The sequence below is a fragment of the Manis javanica genome, chromosome 4, assembly GCF_040802235.1.
Source record: "Manis javanica isolate MJ-LG chromosome 4, MJ_LKY, whole genome shotgun sequence".
NCBI classification, from domain to species: domain Eukaryota; kingdom Metazoa; phylum Chordata; class Mammalia; order Pholidota; family Manidae; genus Manis; species Manis javanica.
This window is the reverse complement of record NC_133159.1, coordinates 132,441,453-132,459,567: the sequence shown is the minus strand read 5'-3', so window position 1 is coordinate 132,459,567 and position 18,115 is coordinate 132,441,453. Positions and strand designations below refer to the sequence as shown.

Here is an 18,115-nt window from a genome sequence, read left to right as displayed (position 1 = left end):
GCGCCTGAGGACAAAGAAAATAGCGTCTTTTTCCCTTTTTTTTTGGCGAGTGCTTTTTGGAAGCATTAAAGGGACAGGGACCCCAATACTAGGGAAACAGAGCAGCAAGACCGGTGAGCGCGTGCCTGAGACCGGCGCCTGAGGACAAAGAAAGTCACGCATTTTCCCCTTTTTTTTTTTATCTTTCGTTGTTGCTGTTGTTGTTTTGGTTTGGAGAGTGCTTTTTGGAAGTTTTAAAGGGGCAGGACAGGACACGTAGCCCAGAGGCAGGGAATCTGGGGATCTCTGGGCACTCTAACCCCCTGGGCAACAGGGAGCACAGAGGCCCCTTACAGAGATAAATAGCCTCCTGGCCGCTCCCCCTCCAACCGGGCTCCACCACTTTGGAGGAGCAGCCCCAGTCAGGCCACGCCCACAGCAACATCAGAGATAAACTCCAAACCAACCGGGCAGGTAGCTGAAGCCCTGTCTGCGCACAGCTGCCAAGCATAAGCCACTAGAGGTCACTATTCTCCCAGGAGAGGAAGGCCACAAACCAACCAGAAGGAAAGCTCTCCCAGCTGTCACTCGTACCAGCTCTGCAAACTATCTCTATCACCATGAAAAGGCAAAACTACAGGCAGACAAAGATTACAGAGACAACACCTGAGAAGGAGACAGACCTAACCAGTCTTCCTGAAAAAGAATTCAAAATAAAAATCATGAACATGCTGATGGAGATGCAGAGAAAAATGCAAGAGCAATGGGATGAAGTCCGGAGGGAGATCACAGATGTCAGGAAGGAGATCACAGAAGTGAAACAAACCCTGGAAGGATTTATAAGCAGAATGGATAAGATGCAAGAGGCCATTGAAGGAATAGAAACCAGAGAACAGGAATGTATAGAAGCTGACATAGAGAGAGATAAAAGGATCTCCAGGAACGAAACAACACTACGAGAATTATGTGACCAATCCAAAAGGAATAATATTCGTATTATAGGGGTACCAGAAGAAGAAGAAAGAGGAAAAGGGATAGAAAGCCTCTTTGAAGAAATAATTGCTGAAAACTTCCCCAAACTGGGGTAGGAAATAATGGAACAGACCACGGAAATACACAGAATCCCCAACAGAAAGGATACAAGGAGGACAACATCAAGACATATAATAATTAAAATGGCAAGGATCAAGGACAAGGAAAGAGTTTTAAGGGCAGCTAGAGAGAAAAAGGTCACCTATAAAGGAAAACCCACCAGGCTAACATCAGACTTCTCGACAGAAACCCTACAGGCCAGAAGAGAATGGCATGATATATTTAATGCAATGGAACAGAAGGGCCTTGAACCAAGGATACTATATCCAGCACGACTATCATTTAAATATGATGGCAGGATTAAACAATTCCCAGACAAGCAAAAGCTGAGGGAATTTGCTTCCCACAAACCACCTCTACAGGGCATCCTACAGGGACTGTTCTAGATGGGAGCACTCCTAAAAAGAGCACAGAACAAAACACACAACATATGAAGAATGGAGGAGGAGGAATAAGAAGGGAGAGAAGAAAAGAATCTCCAGACAGTGTATATAACAGCTCAATAAGCGAGCTAAGTTAGGCAGTAAGATACTAAAGAAGCTAACCTTGAACCTTTGGTAACCACGAATCTAAAGCCTGCTATGGCAATAAGTACATATCTCTCAATAGTCACCCTAAATGTAAATGGACTTAATGCACCAATCAAAAGACACAGAGTAATAGAATGGATAAAAAAGCAAGACCCATCTATATGCTGCTTACAAGAAACTCACCTCAAGCCCAAAGACAGGCACAGACTAAAAGTCAAGGGATGGAAAAACATATTTCAAGCAAACAACAGTGAAAAGAAAGCAGGGGTTGCAGTACTAATATCAGACAAAATAGACTTCAAAACAAAGAAAGTAACAAGAGATAAAGAAGGACACTACATAATGATAAAGGGCTCAGTCCAACAAGAGGATATAACCATTCTAAATATATATGCACCCAACACAGGAGCACCAGCATTTGTGAAACAAATACTAACAGAACTAAAGAGGGAAATAGACTGCAATGCATTCATTTTAGGAGACTTCAACACACCACTCACCCCAAAGGATACATCCACTGGGCAGAAAATAAGTAAGGACACACAGGCACTGAACAACACACTAGAACAGGTGGACCTAATGGACATCTATAGAACTCTACATCCAAAAGCAACAGGATATACATTCTTCTCAAGTGCACATGGAACATTCTCCAGAATAGACCACATACTAGCTCACAAAAAGAGCCTCAGTAAATTCCAAAATACTGAAATTCTACCAACCAATTTTTCAGACCACAAAGGTATAAAAGTAGAAATAAATTCTGCAAAGAAAACAAAAAGGCTCACAAACACATGGAGGCTTAACAACATGCTTCTAAATAATCAATGGATCAATGAACAAATCAAAATAGAGATCAAGGAATATATAGAAACAAATGACAACAACAACACAAAGCCCCACCTTCTGTGGGATGCAGCGAAAGCAGTCTTAAGAGGAAAGTATACAGCGATCCAGGCACACTTGAAGAAGGAAGAACAATCCCAAATGAATAGTCTAACATCACAATTATCGAAACTGGAAAAAGAAGAACAAATGAGGCCTAAAGTCAGCAGAAGGAAGGACATAATAAAGATCAGAGAAGAAATAAACAAAACTGAGAAGAAAAAAACAATAGCAAAAATCAACGAAACCAAGAGCTGGTTCTTTGAGAAAATAAAATAGATAAGCCTCTAGCCAAACTTATTAAGAGAAAAAGAGAATCAACACAAATCAACAGTATCAGAAATGAGAATGGAATAATCATGACAGACTCCACAGAAATACAAAGAATTATTAAAGACTACTATGAAAACCTATATGCCAACAAGCTGGAAAACCTAGAAGAAATGGACAACTTCCTAGAAAAATACAACCTCCCAAGACTGACCAAGGAAGAAACACAAAAGTTAAAGAAACCAATTACAAGCAAAAAAACGGTAATCAAAAAACTACCCAAGAACAAAACTCCAGGGCCGGACGGATTTACCTTGGAATTTTATCAGATACACAGAGAAGGCATAATACCCATTCTCCTTAAAGTGTTCCAAAAAACAAGAGGAGGGAATGCTCCCAAACTCATTCTATGAAGCCAACATCACCCTAATACCAAAACCAGGCAAAGACTCCACCAAAAAAGACAACTACAGACCAATATCCCTGATGAATGTAGATGTAAAAATACTCAATAAAACATTAGCAAACAGAATTCAACAGTATATCAAAAGGATCATACACCATGACCAAGTGGGATTCATCCCAGGGATGCAAGGATGGTACAACATTCGAAAAGCCATCAACATCATCCACCACATCAACAAAAAGAAAGACAAAAACCACATGATCATCTCCATAGATGCTGAAAAAGCATTTGACAAAATTCAACATCCATTCATGATAAAAACTCTCAGCAAAATGGGAATAGGGGGCAAGTACCTCAACATAATAAAGGCCATATATGATAAACCCACAGCCAGCATTATACTGAACAGCGAGAAGCTGAAAGCATTTCCTCTGAGATCGGGAACCAGACAGGGATGCCCACTCTCCCCACTGTTATTTAACATAGTACTGGAGGTCCTAGCCACGGCAATCAGACAAAACAAAGAAATACAAGGAATCTAGATTGGTAAAGAAGAAGTTAAACTGTCACTATTTGCAGATGATATGATACTGTACATAAAAAAACCCTAAAGACTCCACTCCAAAACTACTAGAACTGATATCGGAATACAGCAAAGTTGCAGGATACAAAATTAACACACAGAAATCTGTAGCTTTCCTATACACTAACAATGAACCAATAGAAAGAGAAATTAGGAAAACAATTCCATTCACAATTGCATCAAAAAGAGTAAAATACCTAGGAATAAACCTAACCAAAGAAATGAAAGACCTATACCCTGAAAACTACAAGTCACTCTTAAGAGAAATTAAAGGGGACACTAACAAATGGAAACTCATCCCATGCTCATGGCTAGGAAGAATTAATATCGTCAAAATGGCCATCCTGCCCAAAGCAATATACAGATTTGATGCAATCCCTCTCAAATTACCAGCAACATTCTTCAATGAATTGGAACAAATAATTCAAAAATTCATATGGAAACACCAAAGACCCCGAATAGCCAAAGCAATCCTGAAAAAGAAGAATAAAGTAGGGGGGATCTCACTCCCCAACTTCAGGCTCTACTACAAAGCCATAGTAATCAAGACAATTTGGTACTGGCACAAGAACAGAGCCACAGACCAGTGGAACAGATTAGAGACTCCAGAAATTAACCCAAACATATATGGTCAATTAATATTTGATAAAGGAGCCATGGACATACAATGGCAAAATGACAGTCTCTTCAACAGATGGTGCTGGCAAAACTGGACAGCTACATGTAGGAGAATGAAACTGGACCATTGTCTAACCCCATATACAAAGGTAAACTCAAAATGGATCAAAGACCTGAATGTAAGTCATGAAACCATTAAACTCTTGGAAAAAAATATAGGCAAAAATCTCTTAGACATAAACATGAGTGACCTCTTCTTGAACATATCTCCCGGGCAAAGAAAACAACAGCAAAAATGAGAAGTGGGACTACATTAAGCTGAAAAGCTTCTGTACAGCAAAAGACACCATCAATAGAACAAAAAGGAACCCTACAGTATGGGAGAATATATTTGAAAATGACAGATCCGATAAAGGCTTGACGTCCAGAATATATAAAGAGCTCACATGCCTCAACAAACAAAAAACAAATAACCCAATTAAAAAATGGGCAGAGGAACTGAACAGTTCTCTAAAAAAGAAATACAGATGGCCACCAGACACATGAAAAGATGCTCCACATCGCTAATTATCAGAGAAATGCAAACTAAAACTACATGAGGTATCACCTCACACCAGTAAGGATGGCTGCCATCCAAAAGACAAACAACAACAAATGTTGGCGAGGCTGTGGAGAAAGGGGAACCCTCCTACACTGCTGGTGGGAATGTAAATTAGTCCAACCATTGTAGAAACCAGTATGGATGTTCCTCAAAATGCTCAAAACAGACCTACCGTTTGACCCAGGAATTCCACTCCTAGGAATTTACCCTAAGAACGCAGCAATCAAGTTTGAGAAAGACAGATGCACCCCTATGTTTATCGCAGCACTATTTACAATAGCCAAAAATTGGAAGCAACCTAAATGTCCATTGGTAGATGAATGGATAAAGAAGATGTGGTACATATACACAATGGAATACAACTCAGCCGTAAGAAGACGGAAAACCCTACCATTTGCAGCAGCATGGATGGAGCTGGAGAGTATTATGCTCAGTGAAATAAACCAAACGGAGAAAGAGAAATACCAAATGATTTCTCTCATCTGAGGAGTATTAAGAACAAAGGAAAAACTGAAGGAACAAAATAGCAGCGGAATCACAGAATCCAAAAATGGACTAACAGGTACCAAAGGGAAAGGAACTGGGGAGGATGGGTGGGCAGGGAGGGATAAGGAGGGGGGAGAAGAAAGGGGGTATTAAGATTAGCATGCATGGGGGGGAGGGAGAAAGGGGAGGGAGGGCTGTCAACACAGAGAGGACAAGTAGTGATTCTACAACATTTTGCTATGCTGATAGACAGTGACTGTAATGTGGTTTTTAGGGGGACTTGGTGTAGGGGAGAGCATAGTAAACATAGTATTCTTCATGTAAGTGTAGATTAAAGATTTAAAAAAAAAGGGAAAAAAAGAGAGAAAGAATGAATAGGGGGATTACTCCTTGATAGGATAAAACTATTGGTAAATCAAAGATTAACACATGCTTTAAATATCCTTAATTTTGATCACTTAAAGGGTGTCAGATGATCGGCTATGGAGGTACTCTTTTCTGATAATATTCCTTTCTCTTAATAAAAATAAAAAAATAAAAAAAGCAGTTCCTGTGTGCTGACCTCCAATGAGTTCTACACAGTGGTATAGAGGGCATGTCAAAGTGTGGGCAAAGGGTCTGTTTGTTTTTATGCAGAAGATCAAGGCCTAGCTTGGCTACCCAGAAAATGAACTAAGATACGATATGAGGAGGAGCTTCCGGCATCAGTACTCTCTGGAGGACTCGTGCCGGGGGATGATCATCAAAAAGCCACCACAGGGATCCGGGCGATGCTGCAGTTGTGGCTGCGTCCATCCCACCGTTTCCTGGACTTGCCACTGGAATGAGGAGGGAGATGTCTAGGCTGGCATGTGCATACAGTGAGACAACGAATTTGAGAGGATCTGTACTGTTGGAACTCAACCAGGAGTTGGGAGGGGTGCAAGTTGTAGTGCTCCAAAATCTTACGACTATAGACTATCTACGGTTAAAAGAACATATGGGATGTGAACAGATCCCAGAAATGGGTTGCTTTAATTTGTCTGATTTCTCTCAGACTGTTCAAGTACAGTTGGACAATATCCATCATAACATAGACAAATTCTGACAAATGCCTAGGGTGCCTAAATGGTTTTCTTGGCTTCACTGGAGATGGCTGGTAATTATAGATTTGCTTAGTTTATGTCACCGTATTCCTATTATGTTAATATGTGTGCGCAAGTTAGTTAGTAGTTTAAAACCTATACATGCTTAAGGTACTATACAAGAAGATATGGCAAAGAAATAATCAATCCTCCCATGTTTTCTTCCATATGCTACCTCTATAGCTTTTCTTCTTCCTTCCTAATTACAACCCTTAAATAGAATTTGTGCCTCATATCGAATTTACCGAGCATCATAATTCCTCCAGGTGGTAAAGATACCTCGAGACAAGTGCTGGGCATAGAAGCCACAGGGCATAAATCTGCAAAGAAGTAAAAAGCTAACCTTTTCAAACAATATGGCCTCTCTCTCACTTACCAACTTTACATCTCCCTGTATGGCCCCGGAAGATGACTGGTTAGCCAGAGACGGGTAAGATTCCTCAAGGGAGGAACAACCTAAGACAGGCACAGTCGCAGGGGGGCCATCAGGTAAGAAATTGGGGATCAACAGTGGTGAGGCTTAGAACCTCACCCCCCTGTTTTGAGAGAAATCTGCATCCATGGATGTTTTAAGGCCCTTGTCTAGCTTGGATTAACACATAGTCTACAGGCACACACCTGATCATCTACAATTGCTCTCTTACAATACTAAACTATGTTTTCTACCTTTATCTTGCATCTACCTACCACTTCAGCATTTTATTAAAAATAAAAATAATAATAATAAAGGGGGAAATGTGGGATCCACATATAAATCAAGTATAAAAATCAAACAAATATTCATATTTGACCTGATTATTTATAATTCATAATGTGTGATCAAAACCGAAAATTTCTGTGATGAATGCCCTTGTACTGTTCACCATGTAAGAACTTATTCACTAAGTTCATGGTAAGAATTTGTTCACCATGTAAGAACTTGTTCATTATGCTTCAGAAGATTGCAGACTGATGAGAATTAGGCTTGAGATGGATTAATGATTGTGCATTGAGCATTGACCTCCCTATACAGAATTTTATTGTTGTTAACAACCATTTGATCAATAAATATGAGAGATGCCCTCTCAAAAAAAAAAAAAAAAAGGATTGGAAAGAAAGGAGAAAAAGTGTCATGATTGTAGACATGACATACATATAAAAATCCTGAAGAATGTACAGATAAATGTTCAGAGTTTAGCAAGTTTTCTGAATACAAAAATCAGTTGCATTTCTAACATCAGCAACAAATTTTCAATGTACTATTTACAACAGCATCAAAAACATACATCTAGGAAAAATTTAATAAAAGATACAAAAAACCACTACACAGAGAAGTTGATGATGTAAATAAGTGAAGAATGTATGATGTTCATGGATTTTAAGATTAAATACTGTACAAATACCGATTCTCTCCAAAATAACTGTTATATTAAAGGCAATCCCAATCAAAAAAAAAAAAAAAAAAAGGGAAAAGAGTGTAAGGAACAGGAACAAAATGTCTGTTTTAATGTAGAGAGAACAGCATATACAACAAAATGGACAATGTTGTTCTAAAAAAGTAAAGACATTAAAAAGAAGTGCAAAAGCTGTATCACTGCAGACATACACTTATCTCAATCAGCTGGAGGATAGGAAAGGTGCTTTTCAGAAAAGAACCAAACTGACTGACAGTGGCAGGATCCACTAGAGATAAATACTGTGAGGCTCCAGATTTGATGGAAGGTTGCCAAAGGAGAATGCGCTGCACTCCTCACCTTGCTGACAATGGCACTGCTTAAAACACACAAACAGGACAAAGGCGGTCAATGGCTGAGTAAGGGATAACTGCTGAGGTGGCAGGGAACAGACGCCCTGGGGAACCAGGACTGGGCATTTACTGAGCGCTGACCACAAAAGGTGGAGGGGGTATCATGTGGGTTTTCTAACGGGGAAGAAAACAATGAATGATAATAGTAGGACACAAATCTCAAGTCTTTAGGAAAGCAGATTTCTGAAAATCCACAGGAAAAGCAGCCAATTCCAAGGCCTCAGATTTCAATGATGCAAAGATTTGGAAGACGCTAAATACAGTAACTTGGAGTATGAGAGATGATCCCCAAGGAAAGAGAAGGCAGCAAAGGTTAGGTAAGCACAACTAACCACAGAACAAAACACGGGAGACAGATAAAGGGTAAATTACTACTGACAGATGTAAGAAAATGGATGTGAGCCATGTAAGAATCTGCAAGACTAACATCAAGGCTATTTAATGACATGAAAAATGCTGATCACAGACTGGCAAGTAAAAAGGAAAACAGCAGTATGACTACAAAGGGAGTAACAAAAATAAAGTCCACACCCAGCAAAGATGAGAAGGAAATACACAAAACACTGGCAATGGGTTTGAATGGTGGACTGTGGGCAACTTCTTATTCTACTTTCCCCATTTTCTTTAGTGAACATGAGTTGTTTGTACGACATCCAATGAAGAAAAGGTTACAGTCCAGAGTAAATAGCCTTATCAAAAAGACTGTTGGCTTTTTAAAAAATTTTTGCACAAGCAATACTGCTTTGGGAAGATGATGTAAGAAAAAGGGCAGAACTGTTGGTGTAATTTGCTATTGTATTTACTGGCAGCAGAATAGCTATTAAAAGTAAGGACTAAAACCAAGATAGAGGAGGACAGCATAAGATTTAGTTTTAACAGATTTAAATCTCCTAGAGAATTACATCCCAACATATTGACTCAAAACACTCAGATGTGATTTCAGAATTATACAGTAATCTCTAAATTAGGCAGGTAATCTCTAAAAAGTGGCAGAAGAGTGAACTACCTTAAAGTCTTGAGAAGGACTAATCCTGTACTGATTTTCATAAAAGAGGAAAAGAGAAATTCCCAAACCAGTTTGAAAAGATTAGTGTCATTCTCAGAAACTTAAAAAAAAAAAAACTGCTTATCAGACAAAATCGATGACCCTGAAGAAACCATAAAAAATGATGAGTTTGCTTTGAAGCAAGCCACACTGACCTCTCTTCTTTTTTTTTTTGACAGGACTACCAGGCCAATAAATTCAAATACCATAGGTAGTGTTCTACCTCAAGCTCATTAAGGCATGTAATCTAGCTCTACATGACAATGCAAAGAAATGTGGGCCTGGTAACAGAATAAGACTTAGAATTCATAGATCGGTTTCATGGCATGACACAGGACTATCCTGTTCAACATTTAGCAACAATGGGACAAAGACGCAGAAGCCATGCACACCGAAGTGAGGCGCCCAGCTACAAGCTGAAACATAAAGATGAAAATTAACTCAACAGGCTGAAACAGAGACTTGAAATCAATGTGCTGTAATTTAATGGGGATAAATTAAAACGTAATTTCTTATAAGTGCCTCAAGTACAAGATGAGAAAGACTGTTTCGATGTTTCGATGGGTGCATTTCCTGGAAGAAAGACTTAGGTACTTTGTTGACTAGAAGATGAATACAACACTATGAAATGACCAGGATAGAGGCTCTGGTAATAATCCTACCATACTCTCCACAAATCCAACCATATCTGAAATCTATGCTTCATCTAATGGACATCTAGAAACTGGAAAGAATCTAGAGGAGGGAGACCAGGAAGTCAGGTCACATTAAAAAAAACTAGGTAACAGGCTTCTCGTTTCCTCACCTAAAGGGTTATTATTATGTGAATAAGGAAAGGACTTTATTTTGTTCTAAGAGTCACACAGTAACTAACTGACAGAAATTACTAGACAACAGTTTCTCTCCACATGAGGAAATCCCCAAAACAAGACTGCCTGCCTCATGAACAGCTGTACTATCACTGGGAAATGTTCAGGCACAGGCCTAAAGACCATTGGGAACTTTGCCAAAAGGCCTGCAGCACTGGGCAGAAGGTTAGTCTAGATAACCTCTAAGGTCCCTCCCAACCCTAAGAGCTTTGATCTTGGGGATAAGGAGGCTAAAGCTGTTTACATTGAGTCCCTCAAGAGTATCAAGTCCCTCTTGATGCAGAATGGTCTAGTGCAGCGTGTGCCCCACACCCTGGCCCTGAGTGCTGGCAGGGACGTTAGGGACACAGGCTTCAGTAGGACCAGTCTTCGGATCCCAGCCTTGCTACTGACCCTTGGGCAGGTTTCTCAACCTCTCACTACCGTATTTCCTCATCAGTAAAACAGAAATGATAAATAATTTCCCCTCATAGTGTTGTTGAAAGCAGAAGTTAACCATACAGCAGAGTGATTGGCACACAGTAAGCATTTATAAAATGGTATCTTTTGTTATTGCTTATATTAATAATAGTAAGAAATAACTTGACACCTGGGGTCAAGATGCTTGCTCCAATGTCCCCATTCTCCCAAGAGGCTGGGCCACTTAGATGACTGCTTGGAAGATGAAGAACACCAGACAACGAGATGACTAACATTTATTGGGCACTTACTGAGTGCCAGACACCTCTCTAAGAACTGTAACATTTTGTTAAAGCCTCCCAGCAACCCTCTAAGAACTACTGTTATCTTTACAGATTAGGAAACGCAGGTTACTGGAGGCTAAATAACTCGCCCTAGAAGGTGACAGGCCAGGATTTGAATACAGGATGTCAGGCTTCAGAATCCATGCTCTTCACCCTGACACCAGTGGCTTTAACCATACATAACGACTCCTAGGGAGATATAAAAATAATAACTATATCCGGGACCTGTCCAAACCTCCCCCATTCTAATTTAAATTGATCTGGTATAGGCAGCAGGGTTCTCCAGAGTTCGGGAGAAAGATATCATTTGATAAATGTTTACTATGTGCCAGTCACTCTGCTATGTGGTTCACTTATACTTTCAACAACACTATGAGGGGAAATTATTTATCATTTCTGTGTTACTGATGAGGAAATAAGGTAGTGGGAGGTTGAGAAACCTGCCCAAGGTCCCAGAGCTGAGGTCAGTAGCAAGGCTGGGATCTGAAGACTGGTCCTACTGAAGCCTGTGTCCCTAACATCCCTGCCAGCACTCAGAGACATACCACACTGTCTCCTGGATGAGAGATAAGTAGAAGCAGCACCTTGCACCAGCTGACATCTCAGGCAGATCTATTGCTTTTTAGGAATATGTTTAGAACCATCAGATAAGGATTGCTTTGCCAAAAAACAATTTTTTTAAATCCAAAAGCAACCCTATTCAGGTAGGTTATCATATTCCCACTTTACCGAAAAGGAGACTGACACCTAAAAAGGTTCAATAACTGCCCCATTCAAAAAGGAACTGAGACTTATTCCAGGAGGGCTTAGCACCCTAAAGAGCTCCAACAGAGGTGGGAGAGAAATCTGAGCAGGTGAAGAGGGATGGGTAATGGAGGAAGTAACACCTGAACTAGACTAAGCATGGAACAAAGGAGGGCAAATCAGCAAAGGGAAAGGCAGGAACAAGATCAGAGGCAAGATTTCAAAAGAAATGCTCACAGGACTAGAAGTCAACAGGTGTGGTGACACTACAGTACTCTCAAGGTGGAGCTGTAAGAGAGGCCTCAGAGGCCTACCTAGCCCACACTGTATAGGTGCGCGAATGCGAAGCTACACGGTTGTCCTTGGTGTTCACAGGACTTTTCCTGAAACAGAAATCCGCTCAAGCAGATGCCTAGAAACCCAGCCTAGAAACATTAATACTTAAATGTTAATACATTATTCTAGTTTTATTTTATTTTTGTGTTTTGTTAGGTATTTTGCTTCCAAGAACTTATTTTGAGTTACCATACATAGTAATCTGTCCCAGTCTTCTGAAGCAATTTATAAATAAAAGGGAGAATTATTACTTCTTTAGTGAAATCAGAGCCGTACTCATTACTTCTAATATAAATCCATGAATGCAAAAGGTCTCCCTCTGTTGTATTTGCAAATTTGGGTATTTGTGACAGGCTTATTTGGCAGCCAAGGTCACATTTCTAATTTGAACTCATGATGCAGCAAAGAGTAAAGCAGCACCCAGAGTTGAACTCTTCATCCAAGTTACTCTGTTCACTGGGATGAACTCAGGAGTTTTGGGTCTATGGTATCACATCACACATTATAAGGCATCAGAGCAAAGCAGTTAAGAAGAAGGCTTCAAAGTCAGATAAATCTAGATTCAAATCCTGAGTCCACTTTTACTAGCTGTATAACCCTGGGCATTTATCAAACTTCTTTGAGCCTTTCCTTCTTGGTAAAATTGGGATGAAAACATATTCCTCATAGGACCGTTGTGAGAAATAACAAATATGAAATGTGCAGATTAACACAGTGCTTGGTAAGAGAGCCAGTTCCCAACAAACAGTAGCTATTCTCTCATTCATCCAACATGTTTTTATCAACCAAGCAAGCCTAGAGAAACTCACACAGCAAAGCAGAGACCTTTAACATGCATTCAAAGGGCTGCCAAATAAGCCTGTCACAAATACCCAAATTTGCAAATACAACAGAGGGAGACCTTTTGCATTCATGGATTTATATTAGAAGTAATGAGTACGGCTCTGATTTCACTAAAAAAGTAATAATTCTCCCTTTTATTTATAAATTGCTTCAGAAGACTGGGACAGATTACTATGTATGGTAACTCAAAATAAGTTCTTGGAAGCAAAATACCTAACAAAACACAAAAATAAAATAAAACTAGAATAATGTATTAACATTTAAGTATTAATGGTTTTTCCACACCAATCCCAATATTGCTCTGACTCCCCTAAAAAAAGTCTTACTGTGATACATTTCCACTACATTCAAAAGAAAGAGAAGTTAACACTTCTCTGATAAAAGCAGAAAATGAGTAAGCATCTGCAGAAGCATGGGTTTTAATCCCAGCTCTGCCACTAACTGGGTGACTTTCTCTGGGCCTTTTCAGACAAGATAATCTCTCTCTTTTTTTTTTCCAGCTCTAACATCTGAGATATAGCTAATAGCAGCTCAACTTCAAACAGGTCATCTAAGAACAATTCTCTTCCTCTAGGACTGTGTGGATAAGGACTGGACGTGCAAGGCAAGGCCAAATGCACAAGGCTGTGGCAGAGCAAAGTTATTCCCTGGGGTAACATGGAAAAACTCCCCCAAAGCACGCCGTACCTTTCTTCATCATGTCTCGGTCCAAGGCTACGTTTCTTTGGGCAAGATTTACTTCTGATCGAAAATGGAAACGCTTGGCTCGCTGTTCCTTCTTTTCAATTGCTTCCTAGGAGGTCCAGAAAAAGCCAAAGAAGTTAACCATGGAGGAGGAAAGTTAAATCATCACACGACATGATACATCAGTGACAACCCTAAAATAGAGAGAAATAAGCAGCACGTGCCTTCCCTGATTTTTGCAGAGAACGGGATATTGAGTCAGTGACTGGGAGGGCACACACTAACTCTGCCATTATCTGTAATAATTCCATGATGATTCAATGCTTATCACTGTAGCTGGGGCATAGCAGGAATTCAAGGAATATGTGTCAATTTGATGGGTAATAATAACATATAATGTTTTATTTATTTACAACTAAACAATCCTAACATCCCACTTGATATACAGAACTGAAGCATACCAAAGCTAAAATATGTGCTGGAGACACTTTAGCTATAACAGGGATAATCTTCTGATCTCAGTGTTATTTCTAGAAGCCCCACCACCACCCGCATTTCACAGCGTCTGTGTACATGGTAATCACACCTATAACGTTATGCCTGCCTGAGCAGTCCACTCCCTAAAGCATTTTCCCCGTGTAAAAATAACACTGAAGCAAAGAGACGCTCTCCTCTATTCTAGGTTTGTGTCCATGGAATTGCCAATTTTCATCTTTAAGTGACAAGAGGCATTGATGCTTCACTGAAAAACAAAATAATCAGCTTCCTGTGTTTTTTTCCCAAGAGCTAAAATAAATCCAGGTCCAACTGTGGGTTCTTGAACGCTCTCAGGAACCACCCACTAATTGTATATTGACTTTGTCACACTAATTGAGGGTCTGACTATAGAAAGCTTGTGGAGATTGGTAAAGCAGCAAACGCTTCTGTTATTTCTCAATAGTTAGGCTAATTTTTTTCACTGACATCTTCCCAGTGCAAACAACTTATCTACCTACCTTTGGTAACAACTTATGTAACAATTCTGGGGCTACCACCCTTTCTCCCATATATTTATTTCATATAATGCAAACTACAGGATTAAGAACACTAGAGTTTACTCAGTCATTTACAACAAGAGGACATCTTCATTTTGTTCTCTTTTCTTATCTGTCTTTAAGGTGATTGGTTCTTTCTGTTGGCCTTTAAGTAATCTGAGATAGATGGAGACCCAAATTAAATGTAAAAAGGTAAGCACGACATATTTATTTATTTATTGGTTTCATACAACCAGTATAGCAACAGAGTACTATTATTCAGAATTGTAATTAAAAATTCTGATCCAGACTTAACTGCACACATTAAAATCAGAATGTCCAGGGTTGGATATCACCAATTAGAGCAGCAAATATGTACTGACTGTTTATAATAAGGAAAATAATAGGTTTGACTCTGAGAAGTTAAAATGAAGCAGATAATGTAGTAATAAATACCTAGATAAAAGGCAATACTCCTTAGTACAGAGAATAATTCAGATGACTTGGCCTTCAAAGTTTAGACAGCCACAATTAGCAAATCCTATTTTCCTAAGCCTGCAACCAGTGAGGAATAAAGACATTTACTAAAGGCTTACTATGTGCCAGGCGCTTTTCACATTTTGTTCTGTTGAGAGCAGAAACAGTATACACATTTTAAAGAGTGGACATAGCAGTACAAAACATTCCCAGCACAGAACTTCTTGCAAATGGTTAAGCACGGGTATCTAGGTATACAGTGATTTCATCTTTCCATGGATATCAGAACACACTAATTCTACTCGATGTTTTCAGGATGCATGAAAGCATTGCTGTGTAATACAAAATTTAATTTTATAGAAAATGTTTTAATCCAGCAACAAAAGAGAAAAGGAGGTAAAGAATAACTGGTGTTCTACAAGTCCTGGAGACAAAGTTCATTAAGTTCACCCACTTAGCAAAATGTATAAATGAATCATGGTCTGTCTTACCTTGGAGGTGACATCAATTCCAGTGATGAAGCTGCCAGCCTTGTTTTCATATCTTCTGCTTGTGTCCTAGCATGAGGGGTAAGGGTGAGACATGCTGACAGCAACTGAGGAAGACCTCACGATAAAAGATAGTCCAACAACTGATGCCGCTGGACAGTCATTCTTTTCAGCAATCCTTCCCCCACCTGACAACCCCTAATGATAAAGAAGCCTGTCTCAGTAGCTCTGTAATAGCAATTAGCCACTCTAATGAGAAGTCTTTTCTAGATCAGGGCCAATCCAAAACCTTAAGTAAGTTCATCTACTGTAGGTATCCATGTAAAGGAAAACCTAAAAGCTTTTGTGAAAACTGTTTAAGATGAGGTACAGTCACTTATCGCCCCAACCCAGACTGGACAAATTCATCAGGCCAGGCCACCAGCTAGAGTAGAAGGCATCACCAAAATGCACCAGTCCAAGCTCACCTAGATGTCCTGGGGAAAGCACAGCTCAGTGAAATGAAAAAGGATGGGATTTGGAAGCTGAGGACTCAAGTCACAGTTCTGAGTTTTGCTGATTACATGACGCTGGACAATTTCTTTGGCCTCTCTGGATCTAGGATGCCTCTGTGGTATCTGCCTGCCTTCCTGACCTCTTTCACTGCTCTCCTACTTGAGCTACAGGACTGCTTCTCCAACAAAACAATCTTGTTCCCATCTCCAAGCCTTTGTGCTTACTGTTGCCGTGATGGGGACACTCTTTCCCAAATCTGCACATGATTGGCTCCTTTTTGTTCCTTAGGGTTCAGCTTAAATGTCACGATCTCACAGGACTTCCTTGACCATTCTATCCCACTCTGCTTCCCACTCTGCAAACCCTCCCTGCCTTCTGCACTCTCTATCCCACTAACATGTTTTATTTCCTTCAACACTTATGCCTATAGGAAATTATTTCTTGGCTTGTGCCCCCAACTGAAACAAACTCCAGGAGGGAGTTTGAGCTTCATCAAGCACCTAGGAGTGTACCTGGCACATAGCGGTGGATGCAAGAAATTCATGCTGAACTGAATGAATAAAGGGAGGGTAGTATCTACTTTACAATTACAGTGATGTTTAAATGACAGAAGGTAGTAAATGGCTCAATGCCACTATGTTAATTGTTACCAGTCATTACCAAATGCTATCGTTAGTGATCCTACTTTCACCTTAATTTCACCTACCTTCATCTTCATTACAGTTTAAAAGCAAGACTTGCTGACATGTGGGAAAAAGACTTGCTGACCGTGAGGTGAGAAATTCAGTACATGAGAGGAACCATGCAGGCCCCAGACCTGCCCTAAGAACCGGACAGGGAACCACCACACTTTAAACAGAACACCTCTCTCCATCCCCAGTGTGATAAAAGACGGGCCACTGCCGGTTGGCCGATAGTTTGGTTTCATTAAGCAGCAGATGCTGGAGCTACAGTGTACGTGTTACACAGCAGTGGAACTGCACGGGGACAAAATGACCCTCAAGTCACAACAGAAACACAGTTTCTGCTGCTGACAAGTCCACCCCTCCCAGGTGAAACCTTGAGTGCTGTGTTTAACAAGGCACCAGCTCCACCGGAGCCGGACGCACAGGGAGACTGTGCTTTCTGGGCTGCTGCTGGGTCTGGTCCGGCCAGGGGCTCCCCCTGTACTCAGGACCCCAGACAATCCCAGCCCCTCCTCACTCACCCCCTTGCAGAGAATGACTCGCAGTGGCACCGAAGGGGGTGTCCCCAACTACACCCCAGCTCTCCCCCACCTCCTCCAGCGCCCCCAACACCCATTTCCGGGCCCCAGGCGTCCTTTCTCTAGCTCCGCGTCTCTCCCGCAGCCTGGCGCCCCCGGCCCCCGGGCGCTCGCCCCCCTCCCTCCCCTTCGTCTGACTTCCCCAGCCGAGCACCGGCCGCCTCCCCTTCCGGCGCGCTAGGGCGCGGGACACTCTCGGCGACCTCCTTCTCGCCCCCCGCCCCCCGCCCTACCGGTATCAGTTCCTTCAGCGAGCGCCGCACCGGCACGACCTCCAGCTCGCCCTCCTCCACCTCCATGGGCTCCGGCTCGCCACGCTCCAAACCGGACTCTGCCTCAGGCGACGGGAGCCCCAGCGCCGGCCCCGCTGGGGCCTCCGCTTTCAGCGACACTCGCAGGCCCCGTACGGCCGCCATCGCCTCCCGCCGGCCGCACCACTGAGCGCCCGCTCCGCACACCCGCGGACTAGAGCGCCACCACCACTGGCCACAGAGCAGCCACCGCCGTTGCCTAGAGCGCCGCCTGCTTCGGCTGGAAGGCCGCCTGCGGCGCTGCCGCTCCCTGGTGGCTGGAGGAACTGGGACGGCTGGAGCAGGACAGGGTGGGGAGGTGGAACCCAGTGGGGATGTGGGCGGGACCTGGTGGAGGGGGCGGGGCCTGGAGGATGGGTGCAATATGGGCTTAGAAAATAGCTATGCCTTGAGCAGCAAACCTGTAATAAAAGCTAACTTTACTGAGCTATCATCACGTGCCA

The 18,115-nt window shown here is 41.6% G+C and overlaps 1 protein-coding gene across 3 annotated transcripts in view; it reads right to left on the bottom strand.

The window, feature by feature from the left end:
• NCBP3 (nuclear cap binding subunit 3) overlaps positions 1-17,871 on the bottom strand; it is a 47,501-nt gene extending 29,630 nt beyond the window's left edge. For 2 of the 3 annotated variants that reach the window (XM_073235003.1, XM_073235004.1), the window contains exons 1-3: positions 17,595-17,871; positions 15,606-15,671; positions 13,628-13,733 (exon numbers count right to left, since the gene is read on the bottom strand). In XM_073235003.1, the coding sequence (XP_073091104.1) occupies positions 13,628-13,733; positions 15,606-15,671; positions 17,595-17,777 (355 nt within the window). In that variant the 5' untranslated portion in view covers positions 17,778-17,871. The remainder of the gene's footprint in view (positions 1-13,627; positions 13,734-15,605; positions 15,672-17,594) is intronic. The other variant, XM_073235002.1, reaches the window with a different exon arrangement.
• Positions 17,872-18,115: the final 244 nt, after the last annotated feature.